Source organism: Palaemon carinicauda, chromosome 17 (genome assembly GCF_036898095.1).
Source record: "Palaemon carinicauda isolate YSFRI2023 chromosome 17, ASM3689809v2, whole genome shotgun sequence".
Lineage (NCBI taxonomy): Eukaryota > Metazoa > Arthropoda > Malacostraca > Decapoda > Palaemonidae > Palaemon > Palaemon carinicauda.
The window spans coordinates 61,097,025-61,123,470 of record NC_090741.1 but is presented as its reverse complement, the minus strand read 5'-3'; the positions used below and the strand labels follow the sequence as shown (position 1 = coordinate 61,123,470).

Sequence of the window (26,446 nt, the reverse complement as noted above, 5' to 3'; positions counted from 1 at the left end):
CAAATAAACTTTAGGCTGCGACACTCAACCATAGATAACTTTTAAAAGTGAATATTGTATACTGCACAGTATACTATTACAAACCATAGTTGTTAATAAGACACTGGCCATCTTAATTTATATATCCTGAATATTGACAATATCTGCATGAATTCCCAACAGAAGACAAACCTGAGTAATTTCAAAATCTAAATACAGTATAGCACATGTTCGTAATACTAGGTATGTAGTTAATTCTATTAGTCAGGCCTTCTCCATCATGAGGCTCAATACTACACAGTACTCAAGAAGTTTTATTCCAGTTGTGACCAAGTCGTGGAATGATCTTCCTAATCGGCTAGTTGAATCAGAACTTCAAAAGTTCAAACTCGCAGCAAATGTTATGTTGAACAGGCTTGCATAAGTCCTATTATAGTTTATAAATCAAATCCATCCATATACCAAAGGCACTTCCCCCAATTTTGGGGGGTAGCCGACATCAACAAGAACAAAACAAAAAAGGGGACCTCTACTCGCTATGTTCCTCCAGCCTAACCAGGGACTCAGCCGAGTTCAGCTGGTACTGCTAGGGTGCCACAGCCCAACCTCCCACATTTCCACCACAGATGAAGCTTCATACTGCTGAGTCCCCTACTGCTGCTACCTCCACGGTCATCTAAGGCACCGGAGGAAGCAGCAGGGCCTACCGGAACTGTGTCACAATCGCTCGCCATTCATTCCTATTTCTAGCACGCTCTCTTGCCTCTCTCACATCTATCCTCCTATCCCCCAGAGCTTTCTTCACACCATCCATCCACCCAAACCTTGGCCTTCCTCTTGTACTTCTCCCATCAACTCTTGCATTCATCACCTTCTTTAGCAGACAGCCATTTTCCATTCTCTCAACATGGCCAAACCACCTCAACACATTCATATCCACTCTAGCCGCTAACTCATTTCTTACACCCGTTCTCACCCTCACCACCTCGTTCCTGACCCTATCTACTCGAGATACACCAGCCATACTCCTCAGACACTTCATCTCAAACACATTCAATTTCTGTCTCTCCATCACTTTCATTCCCCACAACTCCGATCCATACATCACAGTTGGTACAATCACTTTCTCATATAGAACTCTCTTTACATTCATGCCCAACCCTCTATTTTTTACTACTCCCTTAACTGCCCCCAACACTTTGCAACCTTCATTCACTCTCTGACGTACATCTGCTTCCACTCCACCATTTGCTGCAACAACAGACCCTAAGTACTTAAACTGATCCACCTCCTCAAGTAACTCTCCATTCAACATGACATTCAACCTTGCACCACCTTCCCTTCTCGTACATCTCATAACCTTACTCTTACCCACATTAACTCTCAACTTCCTTCTCTCACACACCCTTCCAAATTCTGTCACTAGTCGGTCAAGCTTCTCTTCTGTGTCTGCTACCAGTACAGTATCATCCGCAAACAACAACTGATTTACCTCCCATTCATGATCAAATATCTGTTTTAATGTTTTTAAAATACTTTATTTTGATTTTCATTACTTATAACATCTTGCTTTTCCAACTAGGGTTGTAGCTTAGCTAATAATAATAATACAGTGGAACCTCTACACACGAACGTATCTACATCCGAATTTTCCAACATCCTTAGTAAAATTCGAGCAAATTTTTGACTCTACACCCGAATTTTATTTCGACACACGAAGTATGACAAATTCGAAGATAATTTGTATTTTTCCTAACCATACAAACCTTAGCTATTTACAAAGGGTTATTACTTTTAGCGTAGCTGAAATGGCGAGCCATTAGAATTTAACGAGGGTGTATTACCCCCGCGCTAGTTAGCGGGGGGGTAGGGGAGTGGTAGCTAGCTACCCCTCCTCCCCCTCACACACAGGTGAATACTCACTTTCACTTAGAGGTAGGACTTGTCTTGGGGGGACAGGGCTGGCGGGCAAATATGTGTAAATAGCTAAGGTTTGTATGGTTAGGAAAAATACAAATTATCTTCGAATTTGTCATTTGTTCCGTAACCGAAATACAAACCACGCTATTTACAAAGGGGTGACTTATCCCTTAGGAAGGGTGGAAAGTCCCCAGCCATACTGGCTTTGGCTTTACCCCGGGGACTCAGAATCCGAGTGAGTCGCACTCGAGAAAAGGAGTCCCTGCACCTCACAAGTTCCTTGCACCGCAAGGAACCATGTGGCCTACGTAAGCTTGTGTGTGAAGGAAGAAGTGTGACCCGTCTTAGGCAGTTGACCTGGAGTTCCAGAAGGAACTCTGGGTTAAGACGTTCCCAATACCACCTCGTTAGGGTATGGGGGACGCGACAGTATTGACTCAATACTCGGAACACAAGGAAGCATGGTTTACCTGCAGAGGTTCGAGGTCAGCTATGCAGAGACCAGGATGCTGCTTCCCTGTAGAGGGGATGATGAAGAAAGAAGTAAGGGCCAGACATACTTCTTTCGTTCATGCAGACTAAAACCTGATAACAATGCCCTCAACCTTCTGCTACCTGTCCAAAAAGGAGCCTGAGGTTAGACCAGCTGTTGTGTAGCCACCACAGAGCGATAGAAAACGTATCGAGACTCCTGTGGGTCACGCCCTGCAGGAAGCGGGCTGCGAAGGTCATCAGACGCTTCCAGACTCCAGCTTGTAGCACCTGCGTCACAGAGTAGTATTACTCGAAGGCGAGGGACGTTGCGATGTATCCAACATCGTGCTGTAGGGCGACGTGACGGGGGAGGGTCTGAAGACAGGTCGAGATGAATGTCCTTGAGTCCGGGCTGAAGAGGTATACTGGTGACTCTCCCCCCATGTCCTCCTTGTGTTCCCAAATCGGCTGCAACTGAGGCCAAACTGCAGCTGTTCCCAGCGCTAACCTCTCGATTCCTGTACTGGCAAGAAAGAGAAGGTCTTGGGACATCAGACACAGAATGGAGACTCAAAATCTTGAATGAATCGGACCGAAGGGTCGGGACCCTCAGATTCTGAGTCTAGCCAACAACTCAGGAGCGAGCCTGAATGTTGCCTTCTCCTCTTCCTTAGAAAGGGGGGGGAGTAGTAAGAGACCAAGAAGATTGCTTACACACTGGCCGTGGCCAGAGTGAGCAGAAGACCCAGGGCGGAATACAATCCGAGGCCTGTCGTAAAAGGGTCTTGAGAAGATCTCTTAAAGGACTAAAAGTCCGAGCCATGCTCCAAGTTGGAGGTCTTCCTCCGACTAGGGCAGGGACGATCGTAGCTTCGCATGAGCGAGGATAGATCCAGCGGGCAGGAAAAAGTTATTCCTTTAAGCCTGAAGGTCAGGGAAAGGCTGAGCGACAGGCTTCATTGCCAAGAGCGGAAAGGAGTTTCCTCCCGCCGAAAGGCAATAAGACCGTTATTGCTGGAGAAGAGGCCTCACGGGAAGAGGTATATCTCCCACGGCACCAACCACCTTAGACTCTTCACTTTGCCTGGGAGACCCCTGTGGATGACTATCGCAGATGACGCGACCTCCGTACCGCGACTGTAGCGGGTTGTCTCTTCTAGAGGAGGAAGCGTAGTGTCTCCAGGCATGAAGCCGAAGCGACGCCCCGGTTCGGGAGAGATGTCGCAGTGTGGTTGCTTGAGTAGTCTGCGCCGTGGGAGAAGCTCTCCCGGGAGTTCCGTCAGGGGAAGCAGAGGGTCCAGAAACCGTTCTGCACATAGTCCCAGTGGAGCTCTCCCATTGAAAGGTTGACAGACAACCTGGTTTTGTTGAGACCCATTGTCCGCAGACAAAAAGGAGGGAAGACGCAGGCGTCGAAGTTGTCCCACCATCACCGGAATGCATCTTGCCAGAGTCTCGGGGTCTGAGACTGGGGGGAAAACTAGCGGAAGCTTGAGGTTCCAAGCTGTCGCGATCAGGTCCCCCAGACCAGCACTTGCTGGTTACCCAAGGTCAAAGACCCCTAGGTACACTCTCTCTATGAGGCTCTGCTCGGATAGTCTGAGAGAAACATTCCCCTGCCTGGAATGAGAGAGCCGATGGTGGAATTGAGAGAATCTCAATCATCCCGATATCTCTACTGCAAGATGTGAAGGTGTGAAAATGCGTCCCCTGCTGGTTAGCATGAAGTCGACACGCAACGGGGCGACTTGGCAGGAGCGGTAGGATCTGAAGAGGGGTCAGACTAAGGCCCTTAAGCCTGCCTGAATGATGGAGGTATCCTTCAGGTCTTGACCATAGGCCTGGACCGGAACATGTCCCCCCCCCCCTTTCCTTTGACGAGTCCGAGAACCGCATCAAGAATGTGGGGAAAGGACGAGAATATCCACTACCATCAAGAGGCTCCATAGGTCAACACCCATTGCAGGTTTAATAGTTCCGCTGGTCCCATAGGGCCAGGGAGTCCGGTTAAACATTGCCTGAAGCCACCGGAACTTGGATCGCCCCACATGGAACTTATCCTGAGGCGACCGTTCGGACTATAAACGGGTCAATGAGGAAAGAAGAACTAGGAAACGTTCCAAGGTAGGGCTGAAAACTCTGCTTGACTGAGAACAGGAACTGCGACTCTCCTCAGTCTTGCCACGGTGAACCGAAAGGAAGGCTCGGAGGATGTGGTAACAGAATCTGGCGTCCCCAGGTGGTCACCCATCCAAGTACCGACGTTGCTTAACCTCGCTGGACGGACGAGAAGCGGGGTTTTCAACGTGGTAAGGCGGTTGACTCAATATCATGGCCAGATACTCCAGATGTTGAGGCAGAGGAAGAGAAGGCTCCAAGCAAAATACCATGAGCCCACACTCATGGTCAGCATTCGGAAGCTTTTCCCGGCGCTGAAGAAGGTCGAAACCCGAGCCTACCGGAGTTGACTAGCTCTCCAAACAGCAGAGGAGGCGGAAGTCTGCACCTGAGCGGCCAAGAGGAAGGCAGGGAGAGTTCTCTGGGGAACCAAACCTGCTATGACACGGCGGGATAGCCACACTGCATCGTAAGCAGGAATACTTGCAGTTTAGGCTGAATTCGACGAGCACCCTGGAAGATGGATGGAATGGAAACTGAAAGTACCCGTCCTTCCGATCCAGGGTTAAAGGAGTCCTGTCGCCTCGTTACCAGTCTGATCGATTCTGCTGGTCTACGCTGGCCGAAGTTTGTTCGACAAACTTGATCAGGGCTGAGAGGTCGACTATGGACATCCCCTCTCAGATCCTTCCTTACAAGAAAGGATCGACTGAGGGGGCCGGGGGTGAAGCCGTCGATGATCCTAAGGAAGACCTTCGCCTAAGGTATGGATCATTCTGCCCAACCGGGCAACTCTGCTGATGCTATGGCATAGAGGTTCAGAGACACTGAATTCGCTGACAGAGACGGCAGGCGCGATATCCTTGGCTACTCACAGAGATTGTGCGGGAATGGGCATCGGGAAGCTGTCATTCGGATGAGTAACCTTAAGCATCCTCCCAGCGAAAAAACCTGCAATCCTAGAGTTCGTGAACTCATTTTAGGACTATGCCCCCCCGGGGGAGTCTCCCGTGCCATCTGTTCCTGACAGGAGGAAACTGCAATTGGACACCTTGTCCCAGTTGTCGTAGCCGATAACTTAGGCCGACGTGGTTGAAAGAAAAGGGAGCTGGAGCCCTGCAGAGTCTGGAAGAAAGCGCCTTGGAGGAGTGAAACCGGAAGTCGATTTACTCCGCACAGCAGATGTTTAAGTCTCTGTCCTTGGGCAAAGACAAAACTCTTCTCAAGGATGGAAGGGTGTCTGAGGTCGTTGACCTCCACAGATGAGACACCCGAAGGAAGACTTCAGTCAGTGCGTCCAGATGGTACAACATCGAGCTTGTCCGCAAGTAGATACTTAACGACGAAAGGCCAAGGTGTCTGAGCTCGAGAGGAGGAAAGTACCCTTGATCTTCCTGTAGCTTCCTTGAACCAAACCTCGGGCCGTAACCGAGGAGGGAAAGAACCTGGTAAGCTCCCAGAGGAAGAGGTAAGCAGTCACCCCTTGTCCGATGGAGAAATCTTCAACGGAAAGCCCCCCCGCCAAAAATCCTTCCAGGGCGGGAGAAGGAGAGAGTACTCGTGCAGGAGAGGGGACCCTCGAGACCGACCTATTGGGAACCAACTTCGCCCTGGGGGAAGTCACCACGAAGTCCACTCCTCTCTTTCTCTTCAGCGTAGGAGAGACAGCCGCTGGTTTGTTACCCTGGCCGGTGAGTGCTGGTTTCATAAACCTCATTAACGCCCGTGCCAGCGGATCAAACCATGTCTGCTGCTCCAAGGACACAGAGTCCGAAATCCTCGCTAAGGTGAAAGGGATCGGGCGATCCTTTGGAGAGGACACGACGGTTCCTGCCTGAAAGAAGGTGGGAAGAATGCTGTACTGACCTGTCTTCGTCCTGCACTACCAACCTGTGCTTGGATGGAGGTGATCCCGAGTGCCGCCTAGGAGCACGCGTCCCTGCTGCTACCACCGGCTGTGGAATTCGCCGCGAACTATGGTCGCGCGAGGGCGAACGGTCGCGCAAAGGCGAATGGTCGCGCGGGCGCGCAGGCGAGCGGTCGCGAGGGCGCGCAGGCGAGCGATCGCGCGGGCGCGCAGGCGAGCGATCGCGCGGGCGCGCAGGCGAGCGATCGCGCGGGGCGCGCAGGCGAGCGATCGCGCGGGCGCGCAGGCGAGCGATCGCGCGGGGCGCGCAGGCGCGTGACGGCGAGGGATCGTGCTGCCGCGTAGGTGAAGAAGATCGCTGGCGGTAAGCGATGGCGAGCAGCATGTGTAGGTGAATGATCGCGTGATAGGGTGCGATGGTGATCAGCATCCGCAAGAGGGCGAGCGTTCAGGGTTGTGCGATGAGGAGCAGCATGCGTAAGCGGGCAATCGTGCAGGGTTGTGCGATGGCGAGCAGCATGCGCAGGTGAATGATCGCGTGAAAGGGTGCGATGGTGATCAGCATCCGCAAGAGGGCGATCGTTCAGGGTTGTGCGATGAGGAGCAGCATGCGTAAGCGGGCAATCGTGCAGGGTTGTGCGATGGCGAGCAGCATGCGCAGGTGAATGATCGCGTGAAAGGGTGCGATGGTGATCAGCATCCGCAAGAGGGCGATCGTTCAGGGTTGTGCGATGAGGAGCAGCATGCGTAAGCGGGCAATCGTTCAGGGTTGTGCGATGGCGAGCAGCATGCGCAGGTGAATGATCGCGTGAAAGGGTGCGATGGTGATCAGCATCCGCAGTTGAGGGTCGCGCGATGGCGATCAGCATCCGCAGTTGAGGGTCGCGCGATGGCGATCAGCATCCGCAGTTGAGGGTCGCGCGATGGCGATCAGCATCCGCAGTTGAGGGTCGCGCGATGGCGATCAGCATCCGCAGTTGAGGGTCGCGCGATGGCGATCAGCATCCGCAGTTGAGGGTCGCGCGATGGCGATCAGCATCCGCAGTTGAGGGTCGCGCGATGGCGATCAGCATCTGCAGTTGAGGGTCGCGCGATGGCGATCAGCATCCGCAGTTGAGGGTCGCGCGATGGCGATCAGCATCTGCAGTTGAGGGTCGCGCGATGGCGATCAGCATCTGCAGTTGAGGGTCGCGCGATGGCGATCAGCATCTGCAGTTGAGGGTCGCGCGATGGCGATCAGCATCCGCAGTTGAGCTAGTAGCTGGCGAACCATGTTCCTTCAGAAGTGTTGGAGAACGTTGGCGTGCCAGCTGTAACACACGTGGGCGATCCGGAGATCGCTGGCGAGCTGATGATCGCTGACGAGCTGACGATCGCTGGCGAGCTGATGATCGCTGACGAGCTGATGATCGCTGACGAGCTGATGATCGCTGACGAGCAGAAGGCTACGCGTGGAAGCCTGCGCAAAGAAGAAGAGTCCTTGACCCCGACCTGAACCGAAGTTCTAGATCGCGAGGGCGAACGTGGGTGCACAGGGCACGTAACAGGAACCGCAGGGAAGATCATCTTGAAAGCGCTGACGAACAGGAGAGCGCTGACGAACAGAAGGGCGCGCAGGGAAACCCTGACACGCAAGGGAAGAACCCCCGTGGGGGCAACCCTTTGCCCCGAAGGGATCGTTGTCCGCCGGGAGACTGATGTCCGTCGGAAGACCGCTGTCCGTCGGGAAGACCGCTGTCCGTCGGGAAGACCGTTGTCCGTCGGGAAGACCGTTGCCCGTCGGAAGACGAGATTAGACTGCTGTCCATCTGCACCAAGACGGAAGATCGAGAAAAAGAAGTTGTAGGCTGCAAACGGAGATTCAAAAAGGCGCCTCAAGCACCCTTATAGGGAGATGAGAGGCCCTTACGACGAGGCGGACGGAGGGCCTTACGGCGAGGGAGGCCAACAGCAACAGCAACAGAAGAAACCTCCGAAGAGGAGTCTCTATGAGTGTACTCTCTCGCGAACGAAAGAGAAACACTTCGTGGAAGAGACTGGTCAGCCAGTGACCTAAAAGGGGCAATCCTCCGAAGAGGAGCTCCTGCAGTTGCCCAGCCCCTTGAGCGAAACTGCAGGTGCGACCGCTCAGCACCAAGAGCATAGTCGCACGAAAAAAAGGCGAGAGAAGAACCCCCCAAAAGAGGAAAAGCTCAAGCCTGGACAGGAAAAAACTTCCCTCGGAAGGAAAGTTATCCGCCCAAGGAGGCAAGCCTCCTGACTGTTCTAAAATGAACTGGAGAGCTGTCCGTCGACACGGGAGTACTACCAGTAGAAGGAGACACGCCCCTGACGACAATACAAGGGGGGAGGCAGCAACAGCCGAATCCCCAGGACTCAACCAGACAGCTCACACCGTTGCTATATTACAGAAACGAACTAGATCGGTAACTGTAAAAAAATAAAACAAATAATATTAGTACACATTCATTCCCCCGGGAAGGCTCCGAAGAGGAATCCCGAGGAAAAGGAACAAGAATTACACAACAGGCACGTGCCCTCACAACCACTTACACTCGCGGAAGGAGAGCTGTAACCAAAACAGAATTATAACAATTATAATTATGTAACTATGTAATTATGTAATTTAAAAATGAATGAACACTAAAGAAAAAAACGAAAACCCCGAAAGGAATCGTTCTACAAGCTGAAAAATTAACAACTACAATTAGATTCATAAACTAATTGAGACAAAATGTACGGCGTAGCAACCCCACCCACACGGGAAGGAAGCTACAAGGGCGTAGTAAAACATAGTAAAAGGGTGAACGACCTCAAGAGAGAGAGAGAGAGAGAGAAAGACCGAAGTCAAACTCGATCGCAACCCATAAAATTAGGCCGTGGTGGCCTAACTGCCGAGGCCTCCACGTAGATATCGTACACTACACACACACATCTGAAAAGGAAACTTACTTATTTCTATACTCAAATATATATACAAACATGAAAACATGTTTACATATATATTGAGTAAAAGAAAAGTAAGCGATTAAGTAAAGACAAAACAGACAATGGCTGCCAAGCGAGGACCAAGACAGAGACGTCTGTCACAGTCCGAGCCAAAAGTGAAAGTGAGTATTCACCTGTGTGTGAGGGGGAGGAGGGGTAGCTAGCTACCACTCCCCTACCCCCCCCGCTAACTAGCGCGGGGGTAATACACCCTCGTTAAATTCTAATGGCTCGCCATTTCAGCTACGCTAAAAGTAATAACCCTTTGTAAATAGCGTGGTTTGTATTTCGGTTACGGAACAAAGCAATTTTCGTCGTACCGGTTGTATCCGAATTTTTCGACATGCGAAGTACAATTCGAACACGTTCCTACTCTATACCCGAATTTTTTTTTCGACACCCGAAGTAAACAATACTCGTATGCGTAGTCGGTGCTCATAGCGCCTGATGTGTTTTTTATTTCCGCCAATAGAAGGCAGCACTTCAACCTCGGAGGGACCCTCAATTAGCGTGGCTTGGGTCAGTCCTCTGTTCTCGTTGGCTTTATGTGGTTGAGCCCTGTGCGTTCTGCTATTAATTGTGTTTTAATCGTGATTTTTTACATTCATCCTTTTACGGTATTTTACAAAAATCATGGGTCCTAAAAGGCTTAGTTTCGCAAGTGGTAGTGGTAGTGGTGAGAAAAGGAATAAGGGAATGCTTTCTTTAGAAGTAAAGCAAGGAATTATTGAAAAGCATGAGCATGGCATCCGTACGAGTGAACTTGCAATAAGTTCCGCGCAAATAAAAGAGGTGTTAGGAAAATATCAAGACGTGGTCGACTTCATCGACAAATACCATCCAAAGAAATTGCAGGTTTGTCGTGTAGCTGCGCAGTTTGATGATGTTTCCCTAACTTATTTTCAAAACATTCTGAAAAGCTGTACCAAGCAACTTTCTATCGATAGCTTCTTTAAAACAACTACGAAGCGAACTCGTGATGAAGAGGAAGGAAGTGGTTCAAAGAAAACAGCAAAGAGTGAAGAGAAAAAAATTCAATCAATTTTAAGTGTAGAGAGTGAAAGTGATTAAAATTAATCATCAAAAAGAAAAAAAGAAAATGTAAAAAAAAAATATAAATTATAAAAAAAAAAAGCTAAGTTATGTTAAAGTTCACTTAGTGTAAGTTAGAATAAGTTACGGTAGTGTACGTTTATCGTAGTTAACCTCTCTACCTCCTCGCCGCCCGTCCGTCTCCTCTCTGCGTAGCAAGACTAACAACACCTGCGCTGGAGTTTCTAAGGTAAAGTGACGCTAAAAACCTGTTTCTTATTTATCATTTTTTGCTAATTCTTCTTATTTACATGTCTATTCTTCTTATTTACATGTCTATTATCTAATTTAGTGTTCATTATTCTCATGGGAAAATTATGTGTAGTAGTTTATTAAGAAGTTATCATAGGTTTTTGGGCTCAACCACGGATTAATCCTATTTCAATGTATTCTTATGGGAAAATTCGTTTCGACAACCGAACATTTTCTACATCCGAAGTTGGTTCTGGAACGGATTAAATTCGTATGTAGAGGTTCCACTGTAATAATAATAATAATAATAATAATAATAATAATGATAATAATTACAACACAATGACACTAAAATAAATAACCATATGATAATTGTAAGCAAAAAATACAACAAAATTAATCTGAATCATGTTTCCCTTTGACTCTGCAAATTTCCCCCATCTGATTTCTTGATACACAATAGGTGGGTGGCAGTATAGCAGTCCCAGTAAAGTGTGCTGTACATGCCAGCAAGAGGGACAATTTCAATTCGTTTTTATTTCATTCTGAGGTCCTGAAGCTGGCACTTCAGAATTAATAGCATTTTATTTCTGTATTTGAATAAAAAAATTACGGAAATAAAAAAAGTTTAGACTCCAACACTTTACAATATGATTATTTGTACATGAAACTATTGAAAAACATTGTTCAAAAATTTATTTAAAGTTCAATCATATAAGGGTCCAGGCATAGCACTGAAATTCATCATATCTAATGCAAAAAAGAAGAGAAATCACTAAATCCCCAGTTCTGTACATGCTACAGAAGCAATCCTGAAGAAAACACCTGGAGAGGAGTAGCACAGCTGTTAAAATCATTGTACAACAGCTGAAAGAGAGGTTATTGATTAATTCAGATCTTGGAGACCAGAGGAGGAAGACAGTAGGACTGCCTTTTCCTTCAACTGTCTGATATATCAAAGACTGGTGATCTTGGAGAAATTTAAGATGTAATATACAGTGGCATTCCTACGGCTAATTAGGTTGTGATAATACAACTCATATGCCATACATTTTTTATCCAATTCCTGGGAGGGATGTCAAATTACTTTTTCCAAAGTTTCATGATTTTGAATACATCTTTACCCTTGCAGATAGCATTTAGTTATATTTCCATTTCTCTGGTTGCTACAGACAACTAGAACTTTCAACAATACCTGAACATTGAAGAAGGAAACTTCTACAAGTAATTAGAAATTTTTTTATTGTATAATACAGTATAGAAATAAGTACATTTATATAATCATAAGTAGACAATAAATATGGATGGATTACAATACTCTTCAACAGAAGCCAACTATGCAATCAGAACCTATAAATACCTTCTATATATATCACAGTGGCATTTATTCACTTGCATAAATCTTCCAAACAATCAAGTCCATCTATAGCTCTGTACTGTTTCCTTAAATCCCATTATTAGAAGATGGTTACCACCTGATAAGAACTCCCTTACAGTGGTGCGAAAAGTACATTCGGTAGAAATACAAGTTTTATGACATGAATTGTCTTTTCATCTAGATATCAAAATTCTCTGATATTTCAAATTCAAACAAAAAATATATATTTAGCGGCTCAAGGTATTCTGTACACTGAATACTAATGGCAAGGATCTCTGTAAATTCACTGGGATTTCTCACTACCTAACTCTTGACCTAAGTATAGACACAGGTTTCCTATATCAAATTTACTGTAACATTCCTCCATTATAGAAAAAAAAAAAAAAAAAAACCCTAATCGCATCTTCAAATTATATCTTTCTGTCTTTCACATTAATAATAATAAAGATGACAACAATAACACTACAGACTTCACAAATGATCTCTGAGTCTGTCTGTTTTCACTATCAACTCTACAAGAATGAGAAATGAGCATGATCTTTATGGCTAAGTCCATAAGTTATATTATCATTTTGATGTAAAAATTATTGTCAATTTCCCTTTCCAACAACAAAAATAATAATATTATCAATAATAATAATAATAATAATAATAATAATAATGATAACAACAACAACAAAAATAATCACATCACTACCAGCAAGATATTTCTTAGGTGTAGTTTATATTATACAATACTGCACGATGCTATGTAATAAATACTCCCAGGGCTACAAACACAATTTTGACAATAGTCTAGGAACTGGGTATTTCAACAGGATACTGCTTGGTACAGAAATGCAATACACTTGCTTGTTTCCAAATATCCTTTCAAAATCAGGTTGACCTTGTACTTTTTGCCTTCAAAACTAGGAATATGTACATTGTATTACATAATAAATTTCATAGCAGGCCAAGTGAATGAATCAACTTGAAAATGTGGAGTTTCAACTAATGAAGGATACTTTTCTTACACCACAGAGGAAAAATAGTATGAAACAGAAGCAAAGTATTTTAGAAGTTCTATATTCTATAATTCCCCTTTATCCCTTTAGCCTAGAATTTGCAAATATGGAATTTTTTTTAAGATTTCTGTAACACCCCAGACCCTACGATCCAAATGTTGACAAAGTCAGTCAACTTCAAAATAAACCTTAAAATCACAGTATCAACATAGAAAGAGTAACATGAAGGCAAGATTTTAAAATCCAGGGAATTTCCTTTGAAAATACTGGTAAAACCACACGCATCCTGGTAACTTCACTTGAAGCAAACCTAAACTTAAAATTTTTTTGGTAGTGCTTTTGTGATTTCCAATAACCCAATGGTTTAGAAGGTTTTTATGTTTTTTTACTTCATCTTATACTAGAATCCACGGCTCACAGAAAGATATGGTACAATATTCCGATTCAAGACATACATTAACTTTCCAAAAAAAAATCCATCCAAAAAGCAAACCCATGTGCCTATTATCATCAGTTATAATAAATGTATTTATTAAATGAAATGAAAATGTGACTTTAAACACACCAAACATTGTAGATTTTGTATTAAGATACTCAAGTGTTTGATGAGTATTAACTGGTCAAGTACTATAGTCATTAAGTATGTATGTGACTCAATATATAGAATCTAGGATACTATACATCACTTTAAAAACCATTGTTAATGTATAAATGTATTTAAATATAGGACTCATCAAAATGGATGACTTTAGTACAGTACTATGACAGAAATGTAGTACAGTATATAATATTTACAGAGAGAGTATGTACATTCAAACACTATAAATTTTCTAAATACCAAGACACCAATTGCTATCAAAATCTGTGAAAGTGTTTTTGAGCCTCACTGACAACTAAGATTTATGACATTTTTATAGTCCATACTAGCTTCGTTGTCGGAATATTCTAAGCAGCGATAACGTTTAAGGTAAATTTATGGCCCCGTGTTATATGATATTCATGTACTGTATAAGAATAGGTCTTAGATCAGACCTAACAATATCAGCGAGGATATCGATAACCAGATAACATTTATATAAATCCAAACATTTTCTATGCACCATCTCACTTGTTACTGAATGAGTAAATATGAATTTGAATAAAAAACTATTATCTCACCAAAGCTAAATAGTGGTGAGCTTTGCTGTTGTATCACAATAAATCTCACAAGGGAAATATAAAAAATAACCCATATAATGAAAATATTAAAAACTAACAACTTAGGTCTGAAATAATCCCATATACAGAACATTAAAAGACTATGCAAAATTAATCAGATTCTTTTAAACTTGTTACCTGGGCCTTCAGAGATTTAACTCCCTGAAAAAAACGTTGCTTGGGATTCAATTATCTGTTTTTGTAAAACAGTAGGGCATTAAAGAAACAGTATTCAAGACAATAAAAAGTTGTTAACAGAATGAACCAAATGCAATTTCAAGTGGAAAGGCTAAAAAATAGAATATGATTATGTAGAGATTAAATCTAGAGAGCACATCACAATAAATGGGGTACGAAGCTACAATTAATACATATTCCTATTCTGTAATCCAGTCAACTGCATTATCAGTGGAAAAAAAAAATCAAGAAAGTTGGACAAAAGCCAGTAAATAAAACACAACATTTGCGACACTTGAAATAACTAAATGAAGAATAGTGTCAGAAAATAATGATAATGATGATAGAACAATCATATGAAATGAACGCTATGAATATACGTACGCATAATGAAATTCAATAACAAAGAAATTATAAGATTACAAATAAACAAAAATAAATGCAATGCAAGTGGTTAATCCAAGCAAATACATGCTCTCTTCAACCCTACCCTATGTTTCCCCTGACTTAATTTACTTGTTACCAGAAAATAATTTCTCAAACTTTGAGTCCAAGATCATCTAAAGATTCAGGAATAGTTTGAACATTTATGTAATTTTGGAGAAACAAAGTCCTAATAATGAGGAACAATATCTGATATCCCCTTCGGTTGCTACTATCTACAGTAATTCTTTAGGTACCATAAGCAATACTAAACTTTCTTTGGAGTATCTATTTACCCCCACTTGCATTACTCTCTGTCTTTTAATCTAAAAGCAGTGAAATTTCATTGCTCTTACTTAAATCTTCACTCTTCATTTCAGAACAATAATTCAGAAAACCACTATAGGTCAGTTACAATCATTAAACACAACCATTTAAAAAATAATTTTAACATTTGGCTTTATACACGGCTGAAATGAGGACCAAATGGAACCGTTTAAAGGCTTAAAGGTCGCTCATGAATGGCAGAGGCAAGGAACAGTGACATTGCCCTAGAGACTGGCCAAATATCATATGATCAGCGCCCAATCCTCCTCTCCACCCAAGCTAAGACCAGACAGTGGCTGCTGATGACTCAGCAGATAGACCCCCCGCTTTAGCTCACAAGAATGGCAAGGTTGCAGACACTAATGGCACTAACGAGTCTGAGCAGGACTCAAAACCTCCGTCTGGCAAACACTAGACAGAGACACTGAAACTGTCCTTTGGTGAAGTAGTTCTTTCAGCTATATGTAATTTAAATGGCAATTTAAGAGATGCTGGAATATCTAATTGCCAAGGTCTAAAAATTAATTTGAAAACAATTAGAGTCATTTAACCTATTATGTTACTGGCACATGACAAGAGCTGGAACGGGTTGGTCTAAAATGAGTTCACAGTTTCATCGATCAGACAACAGCTATCAAAACCGATTGAAGAAATTATTGTTTTAGAGCTTGAAATCATACAGCATTGTAAAGTACAAAATCCCCAATATTGACATTACTCAGGAGACTCCTTTTAACTCATTTCCTAAGGAATTCTCGTAAATAATTCATTGCTTTCCTTTTTTTTTTTTTTCAACGCCTCACCCCTCATGTGCATTTAAGACTTTGTCTTGCAGTTTTTATATTGGAATTTATTATCCTTCTTATGTATATATGATACAATAAATTCTATTAAATATAAATATCACCAAAACAATTCTTCTTGGTACTTGACAATCTGGTTCTACGCCATCTAGTTATTAGTACTATGAATTAGCTTCGCAAGACCACTGAATCCAATTCACAGGCTTGCCTACCCTGCATGATAGATTTGATTTTAATGTTGTAAAAATTGGATTGAGGTAATGTCACAGAAGGTGAAGGCTACGGAAGAAGGGGGGAACAAAGACAATGAAATGTCCTGGACAGGAACCACCACATCTCAATGACAAAAGGTTACTACAAGAAACCTTGGGACACTGGGTAGGGTTCCTACTTTTAGGAAATTCTTATTATCAATTATTAGTAACAATTAGTGGTTGGTAACTGGCTCATTTTTGGGGACCTTTGCTTCTTAAAAGGCTTGTTTCAATTAATCGTTGGAAATTAAGTGATATGAAAGTATACTTTTTGTTTTCCTGAACTAACAATTCCAGACTAGAATGAGTCAGCCATACTGTATTTATGAAAAATAAAGTCTATGATCATGAAAGAATTAAATATAAGATTTTTTTTTTTAAAGTACATAAACAAAAGTAATATCTTTAATCTTCAAGAATGGGGCTTGTTTTTCTATTGATTACATTTAAATAATTGCAAGGAATTTTCTCAAATGATCATTAATGTCTACTTTAAAAAAAAATCTCTTCAAGTATACAAATTCCAGCATCATTTATGAATAGTGGCTCAATATTCTTACATTTTTTTTTTTCATATCAAAATACAAAAAGACTTTGTCTTCAATTACTTCTAATATTTTAATGCTATTTCTTTTTTCAATTAGAACTTTATTTTTATTGAAATTTAGCTAAACATTTTCATCATCCTTGAGATCATTTTTGAGCAATACATTTCCGGCATGAAAGTCATATTGTAATATACAAAGATAATAAAACCTATTCAGCTATAAAACCCTATGGACTTCATGGCTTCCACACAATTATTTCTAATAATCTAATGACAAAGACTGATGTATTTGAAAATCTATATGCTTTTATGATTATATTTTTTTTTATAAAATTCAAGAAAGTTTGGGATTGCAATGACACGGGGTGAGGAGCTGTTAGCCAGATACGTAGTAAACACATCAATAATAAAGGCTAACACAATTAAGAAAACCTCATATAATCTTGGAAAAAGGGCATATAAATGAAGGCATAGACCAAACAAACAGGAGAATAGTGGAGAATTGATTCACGTTTGGCCCTATATGATAAAATGTGATGTAGAACGTATATAACAATAAAACAGATGAAGTTATATAAAATATAGAGATGTTTAAAAATAGAGCAAGACCTAAATATGGCTAACTACATGGCATCATCAAACTATGAGTCATTAAAATCCTACAGGAACGAAAAATAACAACTGACAGGTATTAATATGTCAAATTTACAAAACCATTAATTATTGTCTAAGTATAGAATCTACTTCAATTTGTTAACTTTCAAGCTGGAAGATGAATAAATATTCAGAAAATAAGGAGCATCTGTGTTGGGATAAAATGTACTAGGAATAATGTTGTAAACCCCAGACACCAGATCAAGGATCTCTAGTACAACAAAACCAGACCTGGAAAATGGAAAAAAAAATAATGATTAAATTGAGTACAAAAAAACCTTTCAAAGTCTCAATTTTCATACAATCTACTGAATTTTGTGAAATGTGCAGGTGGAAGACTTACTATACTTAGGATTTATAAACTTCCCGGCTAAATATAAAGAGCTCTTCATGTTTCATAATGCTGATAAAGGAATGTCAATCAGAAGATAGCTCACTGTTGTTTGATTTCATTGATAAAATGCAAGAAATGCTGATCTTGCTAACACTAACACTTTCCACAAAACAGTACAGTACAGTAAAACAAAACCTACATCCTATATCAGAACAATAATTTACGATAGGTTATACATTAACAGAATTTTAATGATAATATTTTATATATTATACGCACCTGATGTTCATATTGCTTTTGTCTCTAGAAGCTTGGAATGTCGGGGTTAATATACTTCTTAAAAATAAATTTTGCTGCGTTCTTTCCTTTCCATAGTTTAATGACTCCTCTAGTAAAGCAATCAGACTAACATCTAACAACAATAACTAGCTGCGCATGTCGATAGCTTCTTCAGTCTAAAAATCTATGAAACAACAAAAACATGTGCTCCTCACCAGATGCCAATTTTTATCTATTTTTATACTGATTTTAATGTTTTTTAAGTTGTCTTCTCCAGATTTGTTAACATTCACTGCACTGTTGTGCATATAAATGGTTCTTGGGGTGATCATGATCCACTCTTATTTGTCTCATGCCTATGGACATTTTAACTTAAGAGATTCTAGTGAGGAGTGTGCGATCTCACCGTTCCTCTCTGGTTATGTTTCATGATCAATTTCCAGTTTAAGGCAAAAAAAAATCTACTCTTGGTTCAGGGGTAATCTGAAGAAGGCTGGGATGCTTGCTTATAGAGGGACTGATATGATAATGCCACTCCAACCTAACAAATCATGAACTTCCTAAGAATTTATTGTCATTAGCTTCTGTAGTGGAAGCTCAGAAAACCATTAAGTTTTAAATTCAGGGTACTTTTTCAGATCTACATTGCTGTTTCAAACCATAGCCTAACTAATTAAGTGTTGGCTAGTGGTTCTAATGCAACATTGAGTGAGGGTTCTAATGGTACCCTGCACCTCCCATATTCAGGAACCTCTCACTAAACCTTGAATTCTTCAATCACACCCTTCTGCTGTGTAAGCCTCACATTCCATAATTCTAGCCATCTTTGAGACACTATTTAAGACACCTAGATTTTGCAAGGTAGAAGACCAAGATGGTGGCCTAGATCCTTATATCCCTCCACTTGCTAAAGTGCCTCTAAGCAAAAGCTTAACCTTTATTGGCCAAGATGGTAGTCTTGATATCGTATCACCCCTCTCGATGATATAAGCCCCTTTTAACTTTCCTTTTATCATGTGATTAGCGTGCCAAATCATAGAATTCTCTTAGGACAAAAGTTTTTATATTGAATTAAGCTGTTAAATTTTCACTAAAACTGTTCAACTGATTCATGCTTGCTTTGCTAGGTGCGTCATTCACTTACAAGCTTGGCCACAGTTTTTCTGTTACTGAGTAAATGTAGGGATTACTACCTCACTTGTGTGTATGAGTCTAAATCAAGTACGCTTTAGGTCCTGTATGTAGTGTAAGCAATAAACTGTATGACAAAAAAAGATTAATGTATTCACAGTACAGTAACAAACTAAAGGGGCACTCAGTAGAGAGCATGCCTTCATTACGCCAGGCAGTGTTATTTTGCTTGTAACTCCACGGCGTACTTACTGTATACTTTGATGAATTTTTTAAAAATCTTATAGATTCGTCCTTGGGTCATGCCCTCAGAGAGAGAGAGAGAGAGAGAGAGAGAGAGAGAGAGAGAGAGAGAGAGAGAGAGAGAGAGAGAGAGAGAGAGAGAGAGAGACTTATGTAATTGTACCCATTAGTGAATCCAATCCAGCATTTTAGTTTGCAACTTCATAAGGGATCTCTAAAAGGAACATAAGAATGGATTGTCCATAGCAGATACCTGCACCTAAAAAGCTCTTCAAAATTCATACACGTTTGCACTACAAAAGGAACATAGAATAGACAGGTGTTTTGTAATATTATTAGGTAATTAGGAAATAAATAAACCAATAAAAGAAAAGTAGACAGACATAAATAATTAAAAAAAGCCCCAGAAAAGGAATAATCATGAAAACACAAGTCCCTCGGATGCTGGCAAGAGAACTTACCTCCTGTAAGTCCACAAGCATTTATTTTACAACAAAAGACCAACAACATAGAGCTATTGGGTCTGCCCCAATCTTTTCACCTCCCACTGTACTTCACTTCAACACTATTCCTTCCAATCCTTACAATCCTAACTCCCCCCTTCCCCTCCCCCACCTATCCTATCCCTCTATACTATAGCTGTAGGTGTAGGATTGCATGAAGATCCATAGATCATGGAAGTTTGAAACTAAAATCAAAATATTTGAATGTTATTTCAATGTAGCAATCAAGAATCATTAGCCTAAAACAAAGGCGGGTGAGGATAGAATCTCTGCCTTTACCCTCTACTGATCTTCTTAGATTTAAAAAATTAAGCAAAATAGACAAATACATTATGAGGCTCATTACTATCAAACTCCATAAGCTCGCTAATCACTAGAGTTATTATCCTCATCATCTCCACTGTAATCAGCTAGGTTAGTCTTCTCTGGATTGTCCCATGAACTAAATATTAATTTCCTTTTACATTTGAAATTCTTAAAATGGTCAGCAGCCATCTGAACATATCTCCTCATAAGAGGAACAATAAGTACCGGTAATATTAATTCTTCACAAAGATTATTCAAATTACACTGATTGCCCAGCAATAATTACCTTGAGAAACTCTTACAGACACTGCTAACAAATTCAGAATCACTTTTATCACACAAACCACCACAATCTGTGAGGGGGTTAAAAACACCCCCTACGGTACACAAGGACGACGTCAGAGCTGAAAAGACAAAGGATCAGTTGTGGTGGCCAATGTGGTAACGTCCCTGACTGATGAACACCAGACTGGAGTTCGAGTCCCTCTCAAACTCATTAATTCCTTTGGTCGCTGCAATCTCACCATCCTTGTGAGCTAAGATTGGTGGGTTTGGGGGAGACTATGGGTCTGTCTGCTGAGTCATCAGCAGCCATTGCCTACCCATCCTTGGTCCTAGCTTGGGTGGAGAGGGGGCTTGGGTGCTGATCAAATGTATATATGGTCAGTCTCTAGGGCATTATCCTGCTTGATAGGGCAATGTCACAGTCCCTTGCCTCTGCCATTCATGAGTGGCCCTTAAACCTTTAAACCAAGCCAAGGTTATTGCCATTAATCGCCAGATCATCTCTATACTGTGATAGAGACCTAATGCTATTGAAAAGAAAGAAAACAGGAAATGTTTTGTTTCGAGAGTAAACATCAGCATTAAACCAAGCTATGAGAGAAAGGCATTATGAACATCAGGTGAGTAGAGAAATAAACAATTCTATGTTAAATATTCTGTTACCTAGAGGTATATAATAAGGCAATTTTTTTCACAATACCAGCTTTATAAAAAAAAAAAAATCCAGGACATAGGAAGATATAAAACTTCCATCTGAATACTCTGACAGTTCATTAGGAATGGATATTTTTCTTAATACATATTGTACTGGATAAAAGGAATGTTGTAATATTACATACTGCACTATACTGAGTAAGAAGACTACTGTAATACTGTGCACTCCAGTATACTATACTGTACTGTATGTGTTTTGCAGGAAATATGTTATTTTCATTAGTAAAATAAATTTTTGAATATACTTACCCGATGATCAGGTAGCTGTCAACTCTGTTGCCCGACAGAAATCTACGGTCAGGATACGCCAGCGATCGCTATACAGGTGGGGGTGTACACAACAGCGCCATCTGTGAGCAGGTACTCAAGTACTTCTTGTCAACAAGAACTCAATTTTCTCCTCGGTCCACTGGTTCTCTATGGGGAGTAAGGGCGGGTCCTTAAATTCATGATCATCGGGTAAGTATATTCAAAAATTTATTTTACTAATGAAAATAACATTTTTCAATATTAATCTTACCCGATGATCATGTAGCTGATTCACACCCAGGGTGGTGGGTGGAGACCAGCATACATGTTAACAAAGAAGCTAAGTATCCCGTATCTTATTTTAGCCGTTATTCAAAATAACAAACATAAAATAAATAAGTACCTGGTAAGGAAGTCGACTTGAACCATTACTCTGCCTTTTTAAGTACGTCTTCCTTACTGAGCCTAGCGATCCTCTTAGGATGCTGAGCGACTCCTAGGTGCTGAAGTATTAAGGGCTGCAACCCATACTAAAGGACCTCATCACAACCTCTAATCTAGGCGCTTCTCAAGAAAGAATTTGACCACCCGCCAAATCAACCAGGATGCGGAAGGCTTCTTAGCCTTCCGGACAACCCAAAAATATTTCAAGAGAAAGATTAAAAAGGTTCTGGAATTAGGGAATTGTAGTGGTGGAGCCCCCACCACTACTGCACTCGTTGCTACGAATGGTCCCAGAGTGTAGCAGTTCTCGTAAAGAGACTGGACATTCTTAAGATAAAAGACGCGAACACTGATTAGCTTTTCCAAAACGTTGCGTCGAAAATATTTTGCAGAGATCTATTTTATTAAAAGGTCACGGAAGTTGTGATAGCTCTAACTTCGTGTGTCCTTACCTTCAGCCAAGCTTGGTCTTCCTCATTCAGAAGGGAATGAGCTTCTCGTATTAACAGTCTGAAAATAATAGGATAAAGAATTCTCTGACATAGGCAAAGATGAATTCTTAACTGAACACCATAAAGCTTCAGACGGGCCTCATAAAGGTTTTTAAAATAGAACTTAAGAGCTCTACAGGACATAATACTCTTTCTAGTTCCTTTCCAACCATATCGATAAGTTTGGAATAACGAACGATATTGGTCAAGGCCGAGAAGGCAGCTCGTGTTTGGCTAGAAAACCAAGATGTAGAACATGTAGCCGTTTCGGATGAAAATCCGATGTTCTTGCTGAAGGCATGAATCTCACTGACTCTTTTAGCTGGTAAAGCATATCAGGAAAAGAGTCTTAAAGGTGAGATCTTTCAGGGAGGCTGATTGAAGTGGTTCGAACCTGTCTAACATAAGGAATCTTAGAACCACGTCTAAATTCCAACCAGGTGTAACCAAACGACGCTCCTTCGTGGTCTCAAAAGACTTAAGGAGGTCCTGTAGATCTTTATTGTTAAAAAGATCTAAGCCTCTGTGACGGAAGACTGATGCCAACATGCTTCTGTAACCCTTGAAAGTGGGAGCTGAAAGAGATCGCTCTTTTCTCAGATATAAGAGGAAGTCAGCTATTTGAGTTACAGAGGTACTGGTCGAGGATACGGATACTGACTTGCACCAGTTTAGGAAGATTCCCCACTTCGATTGGTAGACTCTAAGGGTGGATGTTCTCCTTGCTCTAACAATCGCTCTGGTTGCCTCCTTCGAAAAACCTCTAGTTCTCGAGAGTCTTTCGATACTCTGAAGGCAGTGAGACGAAGAGCGTGGAGGCCTTGGAGTACCTTCTTACGCGTGGCAGACGTAGCAGGTCCACCCTTAGGGGAAGAGTTCTGGGAACGTCTACTAGCCATCGAAGTACCTCGGTAAGTTATTCTCTCGCGGGCCAGAGGGAAGCAACTAGTTCAACTTTGTCCCAACGTGAGAGGCGAACTTCTGCAGTACCTTGTTGACAAACTAGAACGGAGGGAATGCATATAGATCTAGATGAGACTAATCTAGTAGAAAGGCATCTAAAAGAACCACTGCTGGGTCTGTTGAGAGCCTCTTGGACATCGAGGTTGCGAAGAGATCTATGGTTGGATGGCCCCAGGTGACCCAAAGTCTCTTGCATACATCTCTGTGGAGGGTCCAATATGTTGGAATTATTGTCCCTTCCTACTGAGACAAACTGCTAAGATATTCAAGTTGCCTTGGAAGAAATTTGTTACTAGTGAAAAGTCTAGACCTGTTGAACAGGAGAGGAGGTCACTAGCGAACTCGCACCATGTCAGAAAGTAGGTCCCTCCTTGCTAGGAGATGAACACCAAAGCAGGGAGTTGTCCGTGTTGACCTCCATTACTTTGTCTTGAAGGAGAGACCTGAAGCTTTTCCAGGTCAGACTTACTGCCAGAAGCTTCTTGCAGTTAAAATGCATTGTCCTTTGACGCGAGTTCCATAATCCCGAGCATTCCCTACCGCCTAAGGTCACACCCCAGCCTACGTCCGATGCGTCTGAGAAGAGAACGTGGATGGGAGTCTGAACAGTCAGGGGAAGACCCTATAAAAGGTTGATAAAGTCCTTTCCTCAGGTTAGACCAGACTTATCTTCCGGAAACCGGGATCGAGACCGCTTCTAGCGTCTAGACCTTTTCCAGTGAAGAGCTAGATGAAACCGAAGAGGACGGAGGTGTAGTCTTCCAAGTGACACCAAATGCACCACGGATGACAGTGTCCTAACCAGACTCATCCACAGCCTGACAGGGCCGTATTCCTTCTTCAGCATCTTCTGGATGGATAGCAGGGCTGGGGATTGATCTTCTTGTTCAGCCATGTCCTCATCAGAGGGTTCCTCATCCAAAACTGATGAGGAAACGGCAACGGAGTGGGCAACGTCTGACTCGCTGAATCCGGTCGCACTGGTGGATGCGTGACGGAACCGGACACAAGATCATGGTACTGCTGCACAGTCTGTGAACTGTCAACCATGGGGAAGCGAGGAAGTACAGCGACAACCCGAAACTGTCTAGACTGTCTGGGTAGTACAGACAACCCCTTATCGGGTTGCTGAGGTTGCCGCACTGCGTCACAACAAGTCACCTCTGCTGGTTGTTGAACGTCTTCCCAGTGACACACTGAACGTCCACAACCACCTCCGAGAGTAGCATAACATCAACGTGCGACTGGCAACCCACACTGTGTCGCACCGGTGGAGGAACCATCTCAACTGGCGGACGTGAGTAGGATACCTCAGCGTCAACAGGGCGTACAACCAACCGGTAGGAAGGTCGTTGGCAAGAAGGGTCTTCTCCGTAAAAAATCCTCTATCAAGGACTAAGCTTGGACTGCATGTCTTGCAACAAAGCCCAAGGTCTATGGGAGCAGGTGTGGCAACAGACGGGGTTAGCGACTGAAGCGGAACCATTTACCCTCCCTGGAAGCATGTTATGCTTAAATAAAAGTCTATAGGAGGCTAAGCAGCTTAAGGCTCCTCTCCAAATGACAGAGTCCTCAAGGGAATATCAGAAGGAGGGAGAACAGCACTTTCTCATCTACAGGAACCATATCCGAGAAAAGCTAGGTTCTCTCAGTGAGGGTTTCACTGGTGCAAAAGCAGCAGACCAGAAGGCAACGTTATGAAACTACTTGACAGTCTGTGAACTGTCAAAAACTGAACTGTCAACCACAACAGGAGCGTGAGGACATACAGCACTGGTGTATAAGTAGCAGACCAGAAGGCAACGTCATGTAACTGTATGACAGTTTGTGAGTTGGCAACAACCAAAGTTGTGTGGGGAAGCCTCAACTCCTGACTGACTAGTTTGCTGCTGGCGAGTGGCGGTAACCACAGTGTGTTGCGGAGGCTGACACACCGTGTCAAAACACGGCAGCTTGTGGTAGCTCACGCACGGCAACGGAGTGCTCTGTGTGTGTGGGAGTCATCATACATCTGGCAGGGTTGACTGTGCATGGGTGGAGGAGCTCTCACAACAAGAGTGTGAGAGCAGGAAGCCATGCCGGGCGCACAACCGTGGGAGGTGTAGGCCCACGGGTGCATCGTCAACCTTCTCCGCAGTCGGAGTGTGGGAGCTGGCAACAACAAAAGCAGAGTGCTGGTGCGTGGGAGGGGCTGCGGTGGGTTGAGGAGCATGCTGTATGGTATGCGGAGCATGCTGTAAGGTATGCGGCTCATGCTGCATGGTATGCGGAGCAAGCTGTAAGGTATGCAGAGCATGCTGCATGGGCTGCGGAGAATGCCGCATAGAGCTGGAACCCGGCAGCTCTACAGAACCTTCCCACTGCTGATGCGGTAGCTCACGCATGTTAGCAGATGGTGCAGCAAGAACATGCGTCTGGCAGGGTGGACTGCGCATCGGTAGTGGAGCTCTCACAGGTGGAGGGTGGGAGCAGGCAGCCGCAGTATCTGCTGAGCGCACAACCTCGGCGGGTTGTAGGTTAACAGGTGCATTGTCAACCTTCCAGCATGAAACTCCTGCATGAAGGAGCAAGCTGAGACTGTATAGTCTGCAGCATGGACCACTAGGGTCTATGAAAGACAACAACAAACGGAGCTACTGTCCGTTGTGACTGAGGGTCTAAAACAGCTGGTGCGGCAACAGACGGAGTTACTGCCTGTTGCGGTACCACCTTGCCTCTCTTGGGAGGTGTGCAGTTGTCGTACTGCAGCGAGTCCGAACTGACCCAGTGGCTACACCTAGGCCGTTGGACTTGCGCGGAAGGGACCGACTTGCACTTAAAAGCTGCAAGATTTGGTCCATGGTTTCTGCGAGAAACCTCTTCCGCAGACGAGGAATAAATGGGCTCTCTCGTCTTTGTGTGGGTGGGGTGATCACGTCGGCAACGTGTGTAGATACACCCGAAACCACGGAGGGAAACGTCTGTTCGTCGATCAAGGCCTGTGGAACCCATAAGTCCTTCGACATTACTTCTCCCCTGGGCTTGGGAGCTTGTAAGAGGTATCGGACTAGGTGAACAACTGGCACGAACAGACGAACCCTTGAACGCAACACTGTAACACTTTGCGCATA

General features: G+C 43.2%; 2 protein-coding genes and 1 pseudogene across 2 annotated transcripts in view; 2 read left to right on the top strand and 1 right to left on the bottom strand.

Annotated features, from left to right (window-relative positions):
* LOC137656812 (mitochondrial thiamine pyrophosphate carrier-like) overlaps positions 1-26,446 on the top strand; it is a 615,169-nt gene that overhangs the window by 128,989 nt on the left and 459,734 nt on the right.
* LOC137656101 (uncharacterized) overlaps positions 1-26,446 on the top strand; it is a 505,345-nt pseudogene that overhangs the window by 65,652 nt on the left and 413,247 nt on the right.
* The window catches only part of LOC137656809 (calpain-7-like), a 95,910-nt gene continuing 81,319 nt past the window's right edge, over positions 11,856-26,446 (bottom strand). The window contains exon 12 of the mRNA XM_068391120.1: positions 11,856-17,625. Coding sequence (XP_068247221.1) covers positions 17,481-17,625 — 145 coding nt within the window. The 3' untranslated portion in view covers positions 11,856-17,480. The remainder of the gene's footprint in view (positions 17,626-26,446) is intronic.